General features: G+C 41.9%; 1 protein-coding gene across 1 annotated transcript in view; it reads right to left on the reverse strand.

Moving 5' to 3' along the window:
* kl-2 (dynein heavy chain 2, axonemal kl-2) overlaps positions 1-21498 on the reverse strand; it is a 254839-nt gene that overhangs the window by 200364 nt on the left and 32977 nt on the right. Inside the window, exon 3 of the mRNA XM_011310984.1 lies at positions 13667-13958. Within this exon, the coding sequence (XP_011309286.1) occupies positions 13667-13958 (292 nt within the window). The remainder of the gene's footprint in view (positions 1-13666; positions 13959-21498) is intronic.

The following is a 21498-nucleotide window of genomic DNA, read 5'->3' on the forward strand; positions in this document are numbered from 1 at the left end:
CCATCCGTTGCAGTGATAAAAGGACAATCTCGTCAAAATTTAAAGTTGATATCTCGATTTTTGCGGGGGTGAGAGTGCGTACAACATTTTTTTTTCAAAAACATAAAAGTGACAATAACTATGATTTTTTCCATAATTCATTTTCAAATTTTTGAATGATTCCAATAGAGCTAATCATGGCGAAGAGAATGAAATAAAAAAAAACTGAATACCTTCATTAGTTTTGGAGATATTTCGAAAAAACGATTTATAAACAAATCACGATTTCTCAAAAACGGCTTGACCGATCTAGCAGAATTTTCATTCCATAGTTAGCCTCAACTCTTACCTACTATTTGACAAAATTTCAAATTTTTTGGAATTTTTTTTCCCACCTTTATCTTTTCTTAACTAAAAAATCACCCCTGGCCAGGGGGCACCACGCACAGACATTCTCAAAAACTTTTGTATTTTTACATTTCAGACCATTCTACATCGTTTCCAAGCAAAATTAGAATTTTTTTTTTCCAGTCGGGATCAGACGATTGCAGTGCTTCCATTCGGAAGCAAAATCATTGAAACGTGAATGTCTTTGAATAAAAACCATTCTTATCCTCTCAGTCGTCAAGAATAAGACGAAAAAAGAGGAAGAAACAACGAGGAGGGAAATACATCGATAAATAGTTCGGAGGTAAACTCTGTGGTTCCTGAAATTCCTTAAAAACCCCCCCTCGCTCTGCTATCGCTGTTGAAGCGACGAGTGAGTGATATTTAATTCAATATTTGAATAGCTGCAGAAGGGTAGTAGCGGATAAGTCACTCGTGGTGTTCATTCAGCGATGGTAGATGGTCAGGAAAGGTGAATTCAAAGTTCTAGTGAAGTGCTCAGGTCTATTACATAAATTCATCTTTCTGTGTGCCCATTGTCCTTGACTGTGCTAACATGTGGTCTCTTTGGGGACGACACACCACCACGGCCTCGCCGTGGCCCTGGATAACGCAGAGAGCGGTGTATTAAATGTCATATCTCCCGCACCGATTGTTTTTGGATGTAAAAATTACTACATCCCTAATCAGGTGATGGAAACCCATCCGACTAAATAAAAAACATCTAGAATGGTTAGGTGGACCTGAACTAGACATTTACGTAGGATTTTTTTAGGGTATAACTTAGAAATGTTCCTCCCTCATTCAAATTTGAGAGCGTGCCGGGACTAACGTTCCGGTGAGGCAAGAATTTCACCATATTTTTGGCAGTTACCGCCGGGACGCAAGAGCCAAAGAACGAGTTTTTTCCAGAACAAAACCGACGCCATGAGAGGATCCCACCAGGCAGTTTACCCCTGCCAAAGTCAGGGAATTTTGATAATCTTATCCCAGTACCACCGGTTGCTGGGGGCCCGCAATTTTCGGTTGGCGATTGTTAATCATCGCGTTTGATCATCAGATCGAACCCCCTGTTTCCTCGTTGACGTGTTTGTGAGTGTTTCTCGGTCGTGATTTAACCGAACACCACGGTTGATTGCGTGTGAAAACGTATTAATCGCATGGGGCCGCCCCCATGGAGGTTTCAGGTGGATTTTCGCGAAAATAATTAATAAATAAGCTAATAATTCCGGTAAATTACGTCAGTAAATTATCTCAGGAAAATGGCCTGATTCATTTGCTGTAAACAGATACTGAACAAGATGTATTCCTAGAAGATGTGCATGATAAAACTGATAAGTTTGATTTGGGGGAGCATCGAGAGAAGATCATGCATGCTACTGATTCAAATAACTACAAAAGTACCAACCAAGATCTTTCTAGCAATCACCACACATCTGATGAAATTCCGGACAACGCTCAGGAAAAAAGTGCATTGAGAAATTCCGATTCGAATGGAAACGATTTAACCGTTCGCACATCCACTTTGGATCTCAAGAAAGAACTAGACCAGGTGTGGGCTAAGCATCGTCATTGGCCTGAACCTGAACAGCCTACCACCAAGAGAATTGCCAAGAAGACAGTGCCCTATGCTGCGACTGGACAAGAAGGGCAAGCAGCAATTGAATTAAAAGAAAAGCAGCAGGCTGAACAAGAAAGCATAGCTGCTGAGAAATTACTACCAAGGAAAATAAAAAAGGAAGCTAAGGATTTCAAATGACATTTTAGAAAGTGTTTTGTTTTTTCATGACGTTCCTTCACTTTTACTCGAATTTTCCAAAAATTTTCATTGCAATTTGGATACTACCCGCAAATAGTTTGTTTCTGTCAAATTAATATTATTATCAATGCAATAAACTGTAACGTGGCCAATTTTTCCAGAAGGAAATAATGGACGTTATCCGCCCTTCTTCCTCCGATCAACAAAAGAACCCTATATGAGCGCCAGTTGCTCTTTCTCCTCGGAAGCAACAAACCGAGTTAAAACCAAAGCGGAAACTAATCCTCAGAAACGAAACTAAAACCGTAAATTCTTCCTTCTCTCTCCTTGTTCTCCTCGGACGTTCTTCTCCCAAAAAATCCTCCACACACTCCACACAATAGTTCTCCTCCTCACGATCTTCCCAACATTTCTTCCACACAATTGTTGGCACTCTAGTTCCTCTCACACTATTTCCGCACACTTTTCCCCTTCGCACTGTTTCTCTCCTCCAAAATAGTTCTCACCAGTTCTCTTCACAAATTGTTCGGGGTTTCTTCAGGGCAACTTCTCACAGGGTCTCTTTTCACTTATGGTAATAATCGGTGTAAATCGGGGGCATTCGTTATTGTGTGTCCTTTTCCTTCTTTTGACACAGGGACTTTCTCGAGGGATGTCTTCTTCTTCCGGGGTCACGTGGGGTCCTCTTCCTTGATGCGTGAGTGCTAGGGCGGGGGGAAATGAGGACGGGGGTAAGGAATATCTGGAGATGGGTTGCCCAACGGTAGCGAAAAAAGAGTAACTTAACCCTAACTTAACCTAGGAAAAATAAGCTGTATCAATTAGGGGACAGGGGGGGGGGCGCAAAATTCTGCCTCATCACAAAGTGTATATAATTAGAAAAAAAAGAGAGAACGAGAAAAAAAAAAGACCCTAAAAGGAAAGGGTGGAAAGGGGAAAGAGATATCCGCGGCAAATCCGCAAAATGTTTCAAATATTAGCAACATGAACATTGTAGAGTTGAGGCCAAAAAAATAACAACGTCTGGCGTGAGTTTCGCAGGGCATCGAGGGAGACGGCACCCAGAATTTCACTACTACGGACACTCGCTAATTTCTCGAAAGAAAGGCCGCGGTGGTTGTAGATGGGTGTAGATTCACCCATTGATGCTCTACGCGAGGAGAAAATTAAATTCTTCTCACAGAAAATATCGCTACGGGCAATCGGGTAATTCGCGACGGTCCTGGGCGCAACATAAGCCAAACCTAGACACTCAAGTCGCACATGGCAGCTAAAACATCGGGAATATGCCTCGGCGGTGCAGTGCGCGCAGGAAAAATTGATTACGGAACAAAAAGACGGAAAGAAATGCAGTTTCTCGGCCAGGGAGGTGGCTCATACACGGCACTCAGTTTCAACCAAAATTAGTATACAATCGTACTACCATACGCCAATTAGATCGCAATAGATCCCTCGCGAGAAAATTAATTCCATGGTCACACGGTTTCGCGAAAAGATAAAAAGAGGAGGCAGGCACATTTCCTTTGGCGGGGTGCATCTGCATGGCCGAAAGGCAGTCGGAAAGGGGCAAGAAAACGAATGGGAAGAATACGACAGTCACTAGCTAACCTCTAAATTCCTCATCTTCCCAATTGCGAAAATCCCGGGAGAGAATCCTGGGAGGTGCTCCGTGCTCAGTAGTCCAAACACGACTCTTTTTCTTGATTATTCGAATTTTTGAGCGTACGCTCGGTCGCCATTTTAAACCTGGAATATTGCGACAAGGGAGACACTGGTGACTGGAGTCCCCTGTGAAAAATCTATTGGCTACTGGCATTGGCGTTTTACGCAAAATCAGAAAGGAATGACAGGTTATTATGTCATTTTTCGTCTCTCCGACACAGAGAAATTAGTAACTCATCAATAAATCGCGTGATGAGAGAAGAAAACGCCCAACACCAAAACCCACCATGAAGAAAAGCCAAAGTACTCACCGGGGCGTTCCTGGCTCACTTATCCCCCAAAACTCCTTTTCGCAATGTTCGATGTGGTCGCGGGTGTCCTCGGGGCACTCCAACACAGGAAAATCATTTCTTCACAGCGGAAAAATATTATTTTTCAAAAATCTTCTACAACAATTCCTCCCACGTGTTGTAGCTGGTGATAAAAACGCGACTAGACGCCACAGGCGATCGTCTCCCATACCGTAACGTGAACCCAGCACCACGTGCGCTTAAATTACGCAATAATCAGGGTTTCTCCCGCGCGGTAAACAAATTCAAATTTAAAGAGAATGTATGTCGGGGTGGGACGTATTGACCTAATTTTTCTCCTTTAATCCCTCGAGATAAGCCTGACAAAGCTCTTACTTCTCGAACGCGAACCCTAAACGTAATTAAAATCTGTCACTCACGACTTTGGCCATCCCAGTAGGGCCTTCCACTTAAAACCAAAAACGGACCCACCCTAACCCAGAATTTTTTGGGGATCGTTACCCCTCATAACAAAAATGTTGTCTGGCTATGCTAAGTTTCTCTCGCGTGCTTTACACTTACGCAATCCCAAGGGATTCTTGCGGAATTCCTTACAAAACTTCATTACAAATCGGAAATTAATCCGTGTTCCGTAAATGGGTAGGTAATTTTCCACTTATGGCAAAAATGTTCCGCTCTTGGCCGGTCAAACTTGGATGCAATTATTGAATTTTTACAATTATTTTCCAATGAATAATTTAAAAAAAATTTTTTTTCAGAAAGCTTACAAAAATTGGAATCGAGCAGTATTTTTCGCTGATTTTTTACGAAAAAAGTCTATTTTATATATTTGGGGAAACCTCCGAAACGAGTTAAATCTTCCGTAAATGGGCAGTTTACCCTACCAAGAGAATAAGTGTGTGTCTAATGATACGATGAAAAGCGAAAGTTCAGCGATTGAGAAGGGGAATATCTCGAGAAAACGTAAGCAAACGCCGTCAGTAATTGAGAGGATTGCCGGCTAAACATAAATCTCGATTGTCGACAGACACTGCAAACTCGCCTTCAATGCTGATATTTTAGAAATTAAATACAAGGTAAAATCCCAGAAAAAATTAGTGGCTTCACGGGCCACGATATATGACAAGTTGAAATCTTGGGGGAATAACACATCAATGACCTCGATATTGCACGGTGGCGAATACAAAGGAATCAATATTTCACGCGACAATAGAACAATTCAAATAAAGAAGAGAGACAAAAGTCGAAATTATTATTTCAGCACAAACTACAGATTTTCTAAAGAACAGAAACTCGGAAACTAATCACGAGTTAACGAAATCGTAAATTTTTTTGACACCGCGATCTGCCCGTCGTTTCCCGAAGTATTTTCCTGCAATTTCAGAAAAAATAATGAAGACATTCCTCCTCCACAATATTTCGAGGTATAAAGGGAAAAACAGGCAAAATGGACACTTTTTTTCATACACAAGAATTAAATCTAATATATCACCGACGGTAGTGGCCGTGCGGTTAGAGTGCTAGACTAGCATGCCAACGATCCGGGTTCGATCCCGGGCACCGGTGGTCAAAATTTATAGCGCTCTAATCTCACAGTTTCACTGTCGAACGGTACTCCTGTCAAAAGGACGACTGTACCAGGGCAGGTTTTTCCCCTCGAATGAGGTTTTTCCCTCCCTTCGGCAAATGCGGCAGAGGGGGTTTGGGGGGTGGGAAGGGAACAAATCGTAAAGACCCGAAAGGGTATACGAAAGGAAAAAGTTTTTTTATATCTAATATATTATTGAATATCTACAGATAAATAATCTTATATTATAATTAATAAATACTGTCTTCATATCATTAATGGAAACTCCAATATTTTCACACCATCTAGTGGTAGCTGATACTAACGTACCAATTAATTTTGCAAGTTCCCGAATTTTACATGAGGATCATAAGTTTTTCCACAAACTTACGAAAAAGATCTCGTTTTTCGTGGGGAAGTTTGATGGCCAAATTTTTCGTATCAATGATAAATCCTAAAAATTTTAGTCCTGTCTGCAAAACTAGGTGGCATTTATCCGAATTGAGGATTAAACATAATGATTGTAAAAGTCTACGTCTTCTTTTGAAGGAAATTTCCCTAAGCAGTCTATAATCAATACTAGAATTAACTGCAATAAAAGAGAGATATTAAATAAGTGGAAATTGTATGGGACAAGCAACTGCATTGGACCGCAAGGAAAAACCTAATGAAGTCGAGGTGGCGTCGACCGCAGGGATACACGAAAGGAACTATCTTTTCTTATTCTATAGGCATTTTCTGTGATGGACCGCATGGTAAGAGCTTTACTACACATTGGATCTGGAGGACGAGATGGCGAAATATTATTCCGAGAATGTTGTGCGATATGGTGGAGCCAATGATAAATTAATTCATTGTTTAAGACTCGATACTGACGTAAATAATCTAGTATATCGCAGCACGGACTGGAACTCACATATTCACAAATGTTATTCGTCCCGAATATTCAAGGAAATAATAGTGATTATCTTGTAATGAGGATGAAAAGTGTCATTTTGTGATAATAACTATTTCTGCGGAGCAGCCCATAAAATATACATGTATCACTGGATAGCAGAAAAAGTATCCGACCACAATTGCTCTTCCCAATTTCCAATTGCCGTTCCCAAACAAGTTTTCAATTACATTTTAATGACTACTATGACTCCAACATTCCATAATTCCTTGTGCCACAAAATCGCGGGGACGATGAAATCACAATTTACCACGAAATAGCTATTTACCACCTTTGTTTGAAAATGCTCTTGCTTTCCTGGAGGGAAGGGATGTTGCGGACGCCGCAGTTACTACGGTTAAAATTTTTGTTTATCCGGAAAACTTGATGTAACTACAAAAAAAGAGGGCTTGGGAAAACCACACACAATAGTAAGGAATGTCGATATGACCAGCATAAATGCCGATTATGCGAAATGACCACAATAAAAGGGACCACTTAGCAGGTATTCAAATGGCCGTTATTATGACCTGAGAGACGTTAAGGAGTGACCATCAAAGCGACAACACCTGGAAACCACGAATCATCTAAAAAGAAGCCATACAATAGCTCAAAAGCACAACTAAGGAGATGCTTTTCACTTTTTTTCTTCCCTCTATTGAATCTGGGCGCCAATGACTTCAACAACGCTCCAATGGTAACCGCAGATGGAAGCTGCCTCAAAGAATTAAAAATGTCGGCAATTTAGAGATGGACCACCTCAACCACGGGGTTACCGATATCGACAAAACAAAAGGCAGGCCAATAGGGGGGTACATCTGCCCCGAATGCCTCCCCTCATTGGTTACAGGGAGTTGGCCGGGACCAGGACGTCACCTGCACCCCATACCCAACGAAAGTTATGAGATGGCTTCCAGGAATTGCCACAATTCACCAGATGATTTATTGTTGTCCAAAAAAGGGGACATGTCCAGCCTCAAAGGGTCCACTCCATTTGACACGCGAGCCTCCTAATGAACAATAGTCATCCATCGCCGAAGGAGGTGTCAAATTTATGGGCCATGAACGTCAGAAAAATGGGTAAACATGCCACTTTTGACATCAGAAGAACACTAATTATAGAGAGGCCAATGCGCGCTCGTCCCGCCTCTTTCTCAAATTTTCTCCCGCACCTGGGGAAATGGGGGGTAACATCAGAGTGAGGGTACATTGCCCAGAAACATCCCTTTTGAATACATTGTTAAACATATGCAGATGACGTCCACCATACCGCAAAAAACGTTGGATGAAAAAATCTCAAAATGCCAACGGCTGTAGGGGAATCACGCCCGAACAGTATAAAAAGCGCGATTTTTCGCCACATAAAGTCAGTCTAAATTAAATGTTCGAGTCGAAATCTTCAAGTGGTACCCTGCTCGTCATCCAGTTCAACTCTCCAGGCTCAGTCGTCAAGGGAGCAACTCTGCAGGACCACCCTCTGACGTCACCACTGGGCGCAGTCCAAGCGAACAACTCGATGCTCCTTGCAACCCCAGATTCAGTGCTCAACTTTAATCACAACCAACGGGTCCGAAGTAAAATTTCGACTCTTGGGTATTGACGAGGGGCCCTGCTCATTATTCAAGCTGACCCTTCAAGTTCGGTCTGTCGCGAAACAACTCTGCGGCATCGCCCACTCTCATTGCTACTATATCAAGTGGACAACTCGATTTTCTTCGCCACGTCAAATCGCCGGGTGTTCTTCAAGGGAGACAAGCCAGCTGGTCCCATTACAAATTCTCGAAGCTATTATTTTCACGACCTAAGGAGGTTTAAGTGAAAGCGTTTTGAGTGAAGAAAGTATCGGACATTTTTTCCAGAAAAACTGGAAAATGCCTGAGTCAATTTGGTTTAGAATTTGCTCCGGTGTACTAGAAAGAAATATTTATCAAATGAACAACAACAAATGTCATGGAATCATTTTTACTGAAAAATAATCCAATTACGCAGGCCGACTTGCTGAGCTGATTTTTGTTTCAGAGTGAGGCCAAACGTGACGGTCCCAAAGTTTAAATAATTCGAAGACATACATGTAACGATTTTTTCGTGGACGAATGAAATTTTGTTTTCACTTTCCCCAGATAATCAATAAAAATTATCTTTTATATTATCTCACCGATAACCGTTATTACAATTATCTTAATTTTTATGATTGAAATTAAAGGTATTAACTTAAAAATTGATCCAGTTTAAAAAATTCACATGCCAAAATTGGCGTATTGCAGCTTGCTTTCCTCACATTCTCCGAAATTTATCCTATTGAAGGTGGAGTGTATTTACGCCATAATTCACCCACATAAAAACTGTACAACTTCAAATCTAATTGAGTTCAAGCTCATTGATCTTCCCAGTAGACTCCACGATGCTCCAATCTTCTCTCTGAAATTTTTTTGACTTTCAACTAGTTCCAGGATACCAAAGATTGTATTTGAAAAATTGAACTACTGAGATGAATTCGCTCAAACTTCCCTCAGAGAATAATTTTCTTGCGATATTTTGATGAATGAACTCAATGGATCTTAATACGTAATATAAATCCGGACTCTTACACGGTTTACGGATTTTCTAACGCGTTGTCTCTAACAACTCAGCAATAATTTAATTAATTCTCAATGCTTACTCAACAAAAGTTTGTACAGAATTATGTATTTTTCGACAAGTGTGCATGAAGCGCGAGGTGTTTTATTATTTCGCCTTCAACGACTTTATTGCGACTTCCCGACCTATACTTCCTATTTTCCAACGCCCGACCATCCAAAATCCATGTTCCTCAACAACCATTACAAGCCTCGACGGACCGTCCAGTGCGTCCTGGAATTCGAAGTGCGAAGGTCACGCATGGAAATTCAAATACGCCAAAAAGTGTAATAATCAACGTTTTGTTTACGTCGTTCGTGACCACCGGTACTTGGTTCAAAGTATGTACAAGGTTGATAGTTAAGAATATTGTTTTCCCAGTGAGATTAGCGGGAAAATCCTTCAGAACACGAGTAGGATATCGATTGGACATTTTTCATGCGTTTAGCTGTTGGTAATCCCCACAAAGTCAAACTTGTTTCATCAGGCTCCCCCAGGCTCCTGAGGTTCGTTGGTGAGAGCTGGGAGAGGGGTCTCATGCACTCAAAGAATCTACCTGCTCTAATTCGATTCTCCGTTCTCCTTGAGCTCTGGTTTGTCTAGTACCGGCAGAGGACGACAGCGAGATCGAGCAGCAATTTTCAACTTTTCATAAATGTGAATTATGAACATCAATTTTTCACTCGAAATAGGCAACAATATTAGACAAAAAATTTTTTTATGCCATCATGATAAGAAATCACCCTTGATAATTATTTAGTGTTTAAGCGATTTTTGCCGGAATTCAATGAATAAAATACAATCTTTGTCGACAACTCTGACTAAGCAATAACTTTATCCAAAGATGTGAAGCAAATAATTCGTAGATAAATAGTAATTGTTGATAGGGGCTGCTTGATTGTCATTAACAAAATTGAATTAATCATTTTTTATTTTATTTAGTTACCGGAGTATCTGAAATATACTTCTGCATGTTTCCAAAACTTTCAGTTTTTGATATATTGGAATGAAATGTAATATTCGAACGGATTTTGGAGGGATGAACAATATTCGGGCAATTTCAAAAGGAAATTTTTTTTTTTGTTATGAATAAAAAAAATCATTTTTCATTTGGACGTTGCAAAATTACCAAAATTCAAAGTGTAATGTGAAAATCTGTTGGATATCCTGTCAGCTGACAGGCACTCACACATACACACCAGGCTCACGCATTCTCTCCCCACTCACGCACACCTGACGCGCTCACCTCAGATGACCGGGGGTTATTAATTCGGACACCTGAGGCGCCACGTCCTGGACAGCTCTCCATTACCTTTTGATATATATCAAAATAGGTCATGTGACCATTGGAATTAGGGCACATGGCACCTGTAAGCCCGTGTCTCTCTCTCATTCGTTTCCGGGAACTCGTGATAAGCTCTGCTCTATTTACTACCGCTTTGTTATTGTTCCTCGGGTCAACTCATTCTGTGGCAGCGCATTATTATCTTTACTAAGAATTCGGTCCGCTCATTATTTAGTTTACTGAGTGACTCATTAATTGTGAATAATACAGTGTAATTATCGACGTTTATATTGACAAAAATACAGTGATAGTGATCACGTGCACGTGTTCAAGTCATTTTTCGGATTCGCTCCTCCACGCTTCCGTAATCCAGCCACATCCCGTCCACCAATTAATTATTCCCACTGATCCAGGCATCTCATTGAACAAAATCTGCCATAAAATTTGCAAAAATTCCTCAGTCGACAGTAGCAACTTTTCATTTTTCAAATTTAGAGTTCCAATATTTGAGAGGAAAATAATAATTGCCGACTACCATTTCAGAAATATATGCTCCAAGGTTTTTCTACTCAAATTTCACATTTTTAATTTTATATTTAAAATTTAGAACTTAAGTTTAGCGCCCATTCTGGCGAGTCGGCCTTTCTTATTTGACTCGCACGCCACTCTGTGTGGCTGACGGGAATGTCGTCACCACTGAGACGTATTCGCACACAATGGTTGGCTAATTGCGTACCTATTTGGACAAGAGGATTATTCCGACTCCTGTAATAGGCTAGCTCCCGCTAACCTGAAGGTTGCCCGGTCCTCATTTATCCGACTTTTTCCATACCAGGTGAATAGGGGAAGGGTAGGGGATCTTCGACGATTGAGTTAGTCCCACTTACATCATCTTATTGAACTTCGCGACGGCGATTTTCAGTTTGTCAGAGGCGAGGCGTCATCCGTTGCTCGATACTGGAGGTCCAACTATGGTCAGACTGAGAAATTCCTTCCGGTTTCTTTAAATTAGAAAATTCCGTGAGGAGCTGTAACGAGATTTCCTCGTCACTAGGGAATATCACTAGTAAAATAACTGGGTGAAATGAACGACATCTAACGCCGGCTGAAATAACCGAGCGAAAGATGAATAGACCATCGGATGACGGCCAATCAGGCCGCTCCGATGGTAAATTAGACCAATCACATAGTGGGAAGAAACGTGGTAGGGTGATACCATGTTTCAGAATACTGTGATGGCGCTGACGATAGCTGTTTCCTCATTCGGAAATCCACCGCGCTGTGTTAGGGAGTTCAGGGCCGACGTAGAGGCGTTCCAACTGGGTGGTTCCGAAGGGCGCCGTCGACTTAGACCGGGGACCAACGGCTAGGTGAAAGGACTAGCGCCCCCGGGATCCCGTCGAGTTGATTGGTGGCTGTGGGTAACGGATGACCCACAGTCGCTGAGATGCTCAGACTAGGGGGAGAAGGCCCTGGTAGATTTCAAGACAGTTCGCGTTGAGTGCAGGTCTCGAGCGGATGTTTTAGGAGCTCGGGATCAGTTGGTGGCAATAATCCCTGCCGGGATTATGAAGGGTACGTGGTTCCAAGGAATCTTGGAATAGCGAGAGAAGGGGACACTTATGTGTCCCCGATCAGTGCAATGGATTACTTTGAGGCAACGGACGAGAGTCCGAGGCTACAGAGATCCATCTCTAGGGCGAAATCCATGGTGTTGAGATGGACTAAGGGCTGGGAATCAAGGCGTTTCCCGTCGGTCCGGTCACACGCGCCTCCATGGGAAGTAACTCTAGTTTTGACTCGCGATGAGATTGCTATTACGGAGCTCTCGAGTTGGGGTGGACGTTAGGTGGGTGAGAAAGGTCTCCGGATACCTACGTCGCATGTGCCTCGAGCAGTTCGGCGCCCTGCGGGGTGAGAAAGATTCGCAGGTAATCGGTGTCTTGTCTAGGGTTGAGCCACCCCAGAGGAGAGAGTACCACGTGAGAGGGATGGTCACATCCCTCCACGAGAGTCTGGGGGATACGTTCCCCGAAAGATATCGTTGACGATGCCGTAAGCACGGCAGAAGTTAGTGATTGAAGTTACTCGTACGTTGGTGAACCTCGCCCACTCTACCGTGTCATGCTGATGCTGGCTCGGCATTGTGAGACCCGCCACCGAAAGTCCGCGGAGTTGACGAAATTCCTTCGCGGCTGGTTTTCCGTCAGGTTTTCCAGAAAAACCTGGCTGGCGCCCAATCGTGAACGATAGAGGCGGCAGCCAGAATAGTTTGAGGATTATCCCGGGGTGTTGATCCGGGAAAAATACTCTTACAGAGCTGTCACCATGATGGGTCGACAGGCACGACTTTCGTTTTTGAGATGACACTCCGGGGCGACACTTTGAACAGGGTCGTTAATCCAGCGGTTAAGTTTATCAGGCGGCTGTTCTTCAGGTCAGGTAAAATGCTGCAATAATCCGAAAAATTGGCAATAATCATTGATTTCGTTCTGTCCGCCCCTATGAAGTGCAATTGAAAATCTCTCCTGAGGCTGAGGATAGCCACACCCGTCTCAACGTTATCGGGAAATTTATTCCACCCAGAAAAACATTATTACAGAAAGTCTTCAAAAATATTCAGTGGAGCACGACATAACCGACATTCCTTCCGTCATGTACGACGAAGAGTGCAACTTTTTCGGGCCGTCAGGAGGCGACGGTGGGAGAGAGAGGCGCGGAACGGTGGGGGGGGGGGGGCGGGGGGTCAGTGTTGCACTTAAGTTGCTGGAGGAGAAAAATATCTATGCTAATGATTATAAGTAACATATTGGATTTTCGCTCGCAACAACATTTCATGTATACAGCAGATATATGCCGAGCATATCCGTGTTATATTTATGTGCTCGCATATCTTCAGCATATATCTGAGATATTCTCTTTATGACTAAAATATATGTGCTGTTTTCCATGCAGGGTTATTCCTAGAACAAAAATCTTCCATGAAGGCCGTCGTCAAGTGTCAAGTATCTTAAGAATTTTGATTCCAGTTTCATGTGAACTTTAAAGACAGTAGAAATAAAGCTTTCATTTGAAGGACTCATTGAAAGACAGACTTTAACATATCATACAAGGGATTCTTGTCGCAGTTTTCTGTGTGTAACGTAGGATAATTGTTTTTTCTTACCAGAGCAAGTTTTTCGCATAATTGCTGGGATGACTCCGTCGAACCATTCTCCAGTCTTAAGATTATATTCACCATATAATTCGCCCAGGCTTAGTGCTTTCGGATTGATCGGATATACATGTACCGCCTCGAAGCCAAATTTTCCATGTTTTTTCATTGCTGTAATTGTATTATGTAAGGTTTTCCAGGTTACTGATTTCCCAGAATTGGATTCTCCAATAATCATTGTCGAATGTCTAGAGTTTTTTGTCTCATATAATTCAATGACTTTTGTCAATAGATTTGTAGTAGGCTGTAAAGAAAACCAGTATACATTAATAAAGAAGTATAGTTCTCAAAAGAGTGAACTTCAGTAAAAAAGAAATATTGTTGTTTTTCAAATTATGAATAAAGGAGATGTATCGATATTCTGTGGAATAACGCATTCATCCACCATATATCCATTTGAAAAATGTAGTCTGTATCCCATATATACGGATGAAAACGTACGCGATATTGATATTGCGGACGCTACAATTTACTGCAGTCAAATTTTGATACATCTGAAAAACCTGGAATGACAACACAAAAGGGTAGCTTGAGGGGACAAAACCCCACATAATAATGTTGAATATCGGTATATCTAGCCTAAATATCGATTATGCGAGTAAAACGCAATAAAAGCGAATACCCGGCAGGTACTCAAATGGCCGTAATTATAACCTGAGAGAAGTTAAGAAGTGACCACGAAGAGGACAACACCTGGAAACCACGAATCATCTAAAAGACGCTACACAATTGCGTAAGGGCATTTCTGAAGAGATCTTTTTCACGTCTTGTCTTATTCTATTGAACACGGAGGATCAGTAACTTAAACGCCCATCCAATGGTAACCACAGATTCTAGTAGCAACTTAAACATCCCTCCAATGATAACCGCAGATGGGGGTAGCCGCAGAGAATTAAAAATGTCGACAACCTAAAAATGTACTTCCTCAAGAATCAGTTCACTGATATTGACGGAAGACGAGACAAGCCAATACGGGTACAACTGTTCCGAGAACCTCCCCCCCTTGGTTACAGCACATTGGCCGGGACCATGACGTCACCTGCCCCCAATATCCGACGAAAGTTTAGATGGGTTCCAGGAATTTGCCCAATTCACGAGATGGATTCTTACTGTGCAAACAAGTGAACACCAGATTCAAATGGTCCACTCCAGTCCATAGTAAAATTTCAACTCCTGGTATTCAAAGAGGGGCCCTACTCATTATTAAAGCAGTCCCTTCGAAACCCATCTGTTGGGAAGCAGCTCTGCAGCATCGCATACTCTTATTACTACTGACGCCTAGTTCGAGTGGACAACTCGACACTCTTCATTGCGTCAGATCGACTGCCTTACTTCAACGGAAGCCAGTCAGCCAGTCCCATCAAGAATTCTTGATCTTCAACGTGGGGTCTTGCTAACTATTAAAGCTGACCCTTCGAGATCCGTCTGTTCGGAAACAGCTCTGCGAGACCAGCCTCTTTCATCATCACTGACGCCTAGCTAGGGCGTACAGCTTAACTCTTCGCGTCACATCGGATCGTCGGCGCCGATTTAGCTGGAATTGGCCAGTCGGTTAAAATTATTCATCGAGTGTTATCTACCCGGTTGTTTAGGTGACTATCTAAGAAGGAGCCAACTCTGCCGAACCAGCTCTTGTTGCCGAAATAGGCTTCACCCCGAGTGTGCAGCTGAGGGATTTTTATACGGCTAGCAATATAAAGCGAGGTAACAACCAAGTTCTTCATGAGTGGACAACTCAGGCCGGTCAACACCATCTGCATCACTGCTACAAAAGCGTGTTTGAGCGTTTTCAATTCCATCAGTGCTGGAAGAAATAGCATATTTTTGGTGTTCTTCGGAATCTACTAGGAAGAAGAAAGAACGAGAGACCGTCCCCGCCCATCTGCCATTTATTTCTACCACAATAAGTCAGAAAAACACACCCACAACATTTACACTTTTCTTCCCTACACTTCTTCCACCTCTACCGCTTGTTTTTATCTTAGATTTTGACTATACTGTATGTCAGATAACGAATAAGAAATTAAAAAATCTATTTAAAACGAACTTTAACGGTTTCTCTTTCTTTGTGTGCTAATTCCTCATTTAATAACCAATGTGTACTTCACTACTTAGTCCCACGTAATAAGCCCCACTAAATGAGATTTATAAGATCCTTTCTTCTCCGGATACTCCCTGTCATGACTAGTCATGGTCAACTCGCTTCAAAAGTTCACCTCTTATTCGATATTTCGACCTACCTAGTGACCCAGAGTCCGTAACACAATAGGATCATTCAATCGTTTTAAGCGATTGCACGCCAATATTTATTCAAATCTATTCAAAGAGAAATTTATAACAACAAAATTCTCCGATCTCCGTGCTCGGATTTTCACCGAATTCCATCCATGCATTCTCATACATACTCGCACACTCATGACCCGCCTAGCTGTTAATATCGCTCGCCTCCGATGACCAGTGGTTTCTCATCTCTGACAGCTGAGGTGCAGCTTGATGTACAGGTGCAATTGACTATTGTGATGATTGATACCTTGCGGCTTATCACTCCCTCATTGGAATTTCATCGTTGTGAGAATATTTACGTAATGCGAAAGTCCAATGAGAATTGCGCATTACGTTTTATTGACCATCTCTTTCCCATCTGAATTCTCCGTCATCTATCACAGTCGTCACTCGCTTTCATTTTGATGGTCGGCTCTTTAATCTAATTTATTTCACTTGTATAAAAGACGTAATTATTGACTCATTAAATTGACGTTTTATGCCCACCCCACGCCACTAATTTATTGGGCCTTGTGGTTGATCTTCCGGTCATCCACTCATATGTTGTCCGTATCCTAAAAATACACCGAAAACGAGATCCCGTCTCAACCATTTTCGTCCTTCCAGCCGCATCCACGAGATATTTTCCAGGTTGGGTCCACTGTAAGCCATTGATTCTCGCCTGCTCTGACGTCTGGAACTATCGTGGGTGAGAGGGTATTTGGACCGGCCGGAGAACTCGCACGAAGGCCACTATTTTTTTCAAATCGAATGTTTCAATTCTTAATTTTCATTTTGCCATTTTCAATTTGATACTGTGTTAATAAGAGAAGTCTACCCTATTCGACGTAACCGTCACTTCCAATATTTGAATTTCAGATCTGTATTTAATATGAATTTTATAGAGGACCGCGCGGACATGACTTCCGCGGTCGTAACGCCTCAGCGTAAAGATTGTAACACTTTTCCTAATCTCGTCCCTGAGATTATCCATTTCTTTAAAAATTAATTTTTTACTATGTAACTAGATTATCTCGTTACTAAGTAAAATAACTGGAAAAAGTCACAATGAGTAGGTAGATACATATGACGCCGGCTGAAAAAGGCGAGCGAAAGAAAATTAAGCCATCGGGCGACGGCCAATCAGGCCGCTCCGAAGGTGAGTGAGACGAATCATATAGTGGAAAGAAACGCAGTCGGGTGATACCACGTCTCGGAAAACTGTAATTATGCTGACGATGATTGTCGATTATTTCGGTAACCTACTCAGCTGTGTTCGGGAGTTCAGGGCCGACGTACAGGCGTACCGACTCAGTGATTCCAAATGGCACCGTTGACTTAGACCAGGGATCAACGGCTAGGACGAGCGCCCCCGTGATTCCGTCGAGCTGATTGGTGGTTCTGGGGTAACGGATAACCCACAAACACCGAGAGGTTTAGGCTAGGGGAAGAAAATCTTGGGAGATCTCAAGGCAGTCAGAGTTAAGTGCTAGTGTCAAGCAGACGTTTCACGAGCTCGACACTAGTTGGTCCCAATCATCCCCGTTGGGGTTATTCTGTGCACGCGTTTTCGATCTTAGATTGGCACTCTTATGCCTCCCCGACTAGTAGTATGAATTGCTTTGTGGCTGTGGAGCGAATATTTCTGACCACAGAGACCCGTGTCCAGGGTGAAACTCATGGTGTTGGATGTAAGAGATTAAGGGTTGGGAATCGAGTTGATTCCTGTAGGCCCGATCGCACGTCCCTCCGTGAGAAGTAGTTCTGATTTTGTCTCACAATGAGATTGGTGTTCCTAAATAGCCTCGAGTTGGGATGAATATTAGGTGGGTGAACAAGGGCCCCGGAGGCCAATATCGCATGTAAATCGAAATGTTTAGCGCACTGCGAGGTGAAAAGGATTCGCATGTAATGCGGGTCTCGTTCGGGGTCGAGCCACCATGGAGGACAGCAGAAGACGTGTGAGAGATGGCAACATCTCTCCGTGACAGACCTGGGGAGTATGTTCGCCAATAATTCTGGCGTAACGACATTGCAACAGGGGGTGAAGTCGGGAACGACAGTTACTCACACGTCGGTGAACCCCGCCCACTCTACCGTGTCATGCTGATACTGGCTCAGCATTATTAGACCCGCTACCAGAAGTCGGACGAACTTCCTTCGCGGGTGCTCTTCGTCAGGTTTTCAAGACCAATCGTGGGCGATAAAGTTGATAGCCAGAATAGTTGCTTGCTTGCTTCATTGGCTCCGTATTAATTGGTTATCTCTTTTAATCTAGCTCCTTGTTTCATCTGCTGCATTAACCCTTGCTTTCTGTTCCCTTTTCGGCCAGTTGGTATTACTTATTTACCTGAAGATAGCAACTCTCGAAGTCACTATCGTGCTGCTGTTGACTCGAGCGGTCTTCATAGAAGGCAATTCAAGGAGTCCTTGGAGGAGGGCCTCCAGCAGCTTGGCGTTACTGCACTACATCCCACACAGATAATACCGAAGAGTTACTAGGCCCACACGGAGGCTTCTCGCGAGAAAACGGTACCCACCAAATCATAAATGTAACCTCTCTCGACTATTTTGAAAATTATGTTTTCGACGTTGCTCTTAAAATTTATGCTTCTGTTAGGGTAGCTCTGCTGCAGTTCCTGGACGGCAAGAGTGCTACTAACCTAAACCAGTAACTATGTGTGTCTAGGGATTCGGCCCGACAGGCCGACCGCTAGCCTTAACTCGACTCCCGCATCACCTGGCTGGCTGAGAGTTCGTCAGCGATCTGCTCGACAACCTCCTTAAATCTCCGATTCTGGAAGAAGTTCCTGGACGTGTTGACTTGAACCTCTCAGCTACAGTGTGAGGACCATTTCAGTCAGATTCACTGTAGAGACACCTCGGGGCGGTACATTGTCCATTCCGTTCTTACAAAGCTCACATCTTACAGCACTGGGTTATCTACTATGAATGCTCGCTAGGATTTCCATAGATCGACGATTTATCAGCTCAACTCTGGCGTTCTCATGGAATATGTTAATCTTGATCATATGAGGTTGGTGGTTCCTTTTTATTCGAGTTCTTCAGCTTCAGTTGATGTAGAGAGCACTTGTTACTTTAACGAGAAGATCATAGCACATAGAGCTCAGGCTTCGAGCGGTTGAAAGTCTCCGAGAGGCTTCGAGTAGGCCCATCTGACATTCGTAGAAGCTACTACCTTCCTCCTCCTATCACAGTCAGAGAGAGTTGCGAAACAACAAAATTTGGAGTTGATTTCAATATATCAGCGAAGACCAGCACTGGGAAACTGGTTATCGATGTTTTCTATGCCATATATCAGATGTTTATCTCTGACCAGTAGGGAGCATAAGGTCATCTTCATAACGGACATATCTAAGATGTTCCGTCAGATTAGGGTTCATGAAGACAAGTGGCCGAAGATTGGACGGAGCAACTCAAATAAAAAATTCTACTAATTCTAATTTCTACCAATTACTGATTCTCGACCGGTTCGCGTGAATTTAAAGACATCCACCAGACGGGAAGTCACGTTCAATGGCGGGAGTTTGTGAACAAAAGAGGAGAGTATTGTATTGATTTTATTTTTGTTGTATTTTGAATCAATATTTCGCGCCACTGCGTTCGATCTGAGAACATCGCCGACGATTCCCAGGAAGCCGGAAATTTATTGAGTAATGATGTGAGACAATTATTGCTCTCAGTTCAGCAGAGAACGTAGGGATTGATCAGAGATATTAAGGATGCGCTGAGAATTTATTTTCATTGATTGATGACAATTAATTATTTTAATTAAGCATCGCAAAAATTAGCAGCACATGCGTTTTGGGTCGAATTGTATCTGTCGCGCATGTCCAATTCATTGGAATTGGTGGATGATAACGTTGTCACCCCCCTCGCCAATCATCTAATTAACTACGTTACCTACTTGTTGCCCATTTTCACGTGCGTTGCGAAAATCACTTCCCGTTTGGTCGTATTTCGGAGCGGACCTGTTGGAAATTTTTGTGTTCAAGGACGCTGTTCTTATTGGTCAACGTTTTGAAAAACTCTGATGATTGTCGGGGACTTCAGGTGAACGCGGTGGCCAATTTTTGTTAATAATTGTCTCGTTTATTGTGGGCAGAGATTATAATTTGTATTATTTGGTGTTACGTACACCCGAGTCCTGTAGGACTGTTAAATTAATTATTTTATCAGGGAATCTCTGGCCACTCGAATCTGTGAAATTTTGGTGACTCCCTCTCCCTCTTCAATAATTTATTTGAAATTATTTTTTTTTATGTTAATGATTTTTTTTATTATGTTAATTGGTTAGTTTCGAGACTTTTGGTTGATAACTTTCGTCGCGACAAAGTGTGAAAACATCGTCATTGAATTTGATTTAAGTTCGCTGCTTTTAAGATCTTGTGATTTCGGAATATTTGTCTCTAAATTGTATTTATTCCGAGTGTTTTGATCATTCCAGGTCACGTAGACCTATCTATTTTCTGTATTGCTATTTAACTCATTGAATTTCGTTGACAATTTTGAGTACATTATTTCTGATTTAAAACTTGTGACTTTTGCGACATTTAGCATTTGAGTTTCGTAACTGAGTTGTTTTTCATTAATTTATTATTTCTTTTAGACTACTAACAATTGAGTCTCGTGACTCAGTTGTTTATTATTATATTATTTCTGATTTCTTCGACTAATCGATAGTTATTTATTTATTTATTAAAAAAATTTTTTTTTTTTAACTTATCAGACCTTAGAAACTATTTGTTTATTTTAATCAGACACCAGTGACTTATTCAAAACTATATTGAGTGTGCAGTAACGCCTAATCGATTTGAGGGGATTTTATTTCAATTTATTTTTTTTATTGCATCGAGATATTTTAACTTATTAAAAATTGTTCTCCCCGACAATTCGCGAGTTTTATAATGTTGTCAATTTATTTTGCATCCCCTTTCAGCTTCCGATTATTTTCAAATCTCTACGTGTGAGCTACTGGAGGACTTGGAGCTGAGAGTGGAGAAAGATTTCGATATGGCGGTCATTCCGTTAAAATTGAAATATATATGAAATATAAACCATATACTTTATTCAATATTTTATGATGAAAAGAGACGTGGGAATTCTCATTGTGCAATCCTCATATTTTTATAACCTAAGGGAAAACTTCAAAAAAAACATTACATTAGACGTTTTCATTTTATAATCTCTCTGATTCTAGCTCAGAGGCTGGTTCTTAATATTTGAATTCCGATTCTTATATATCTATCGTTGAAAAATGAAATGGAAACTCATGTAGTAGCACCACAAAAGTAACAATACGCGGAAAATTATACAAAAATTTCCAATGGTTGGTATATGGCACTGTCTTGATTCTATTGTCTATTGATTAAGTCATTAGCAGACACTCTGAATTATTTTGCGCGAGAGAGTGAGAGTGAGAGTGAGAGTGAGAGTGAGAGTGAGAGTGAGAGTGAGAGTGAGAGTGAGAGTGAGAGTGAGAGTGAGAGTGAGAGTGAGAG

The sequence above is a fragment of the Fopius arisanus genome, unplaced genomic scaffold, assembly GCF_000806365.1.
Source record: "Fopius arisanus strain USDA-PBARC FA_bdor unplaced genomic scaffold, ASM80636v1 scaffold00080, whole genome shotgun sequence".
Taxonomy (NCBI): Eukaryota; Metazoa; Arthropoda; class Insecta; order Hymenoptera; family Braconidae; genus Fopius; species Fopius arisanus.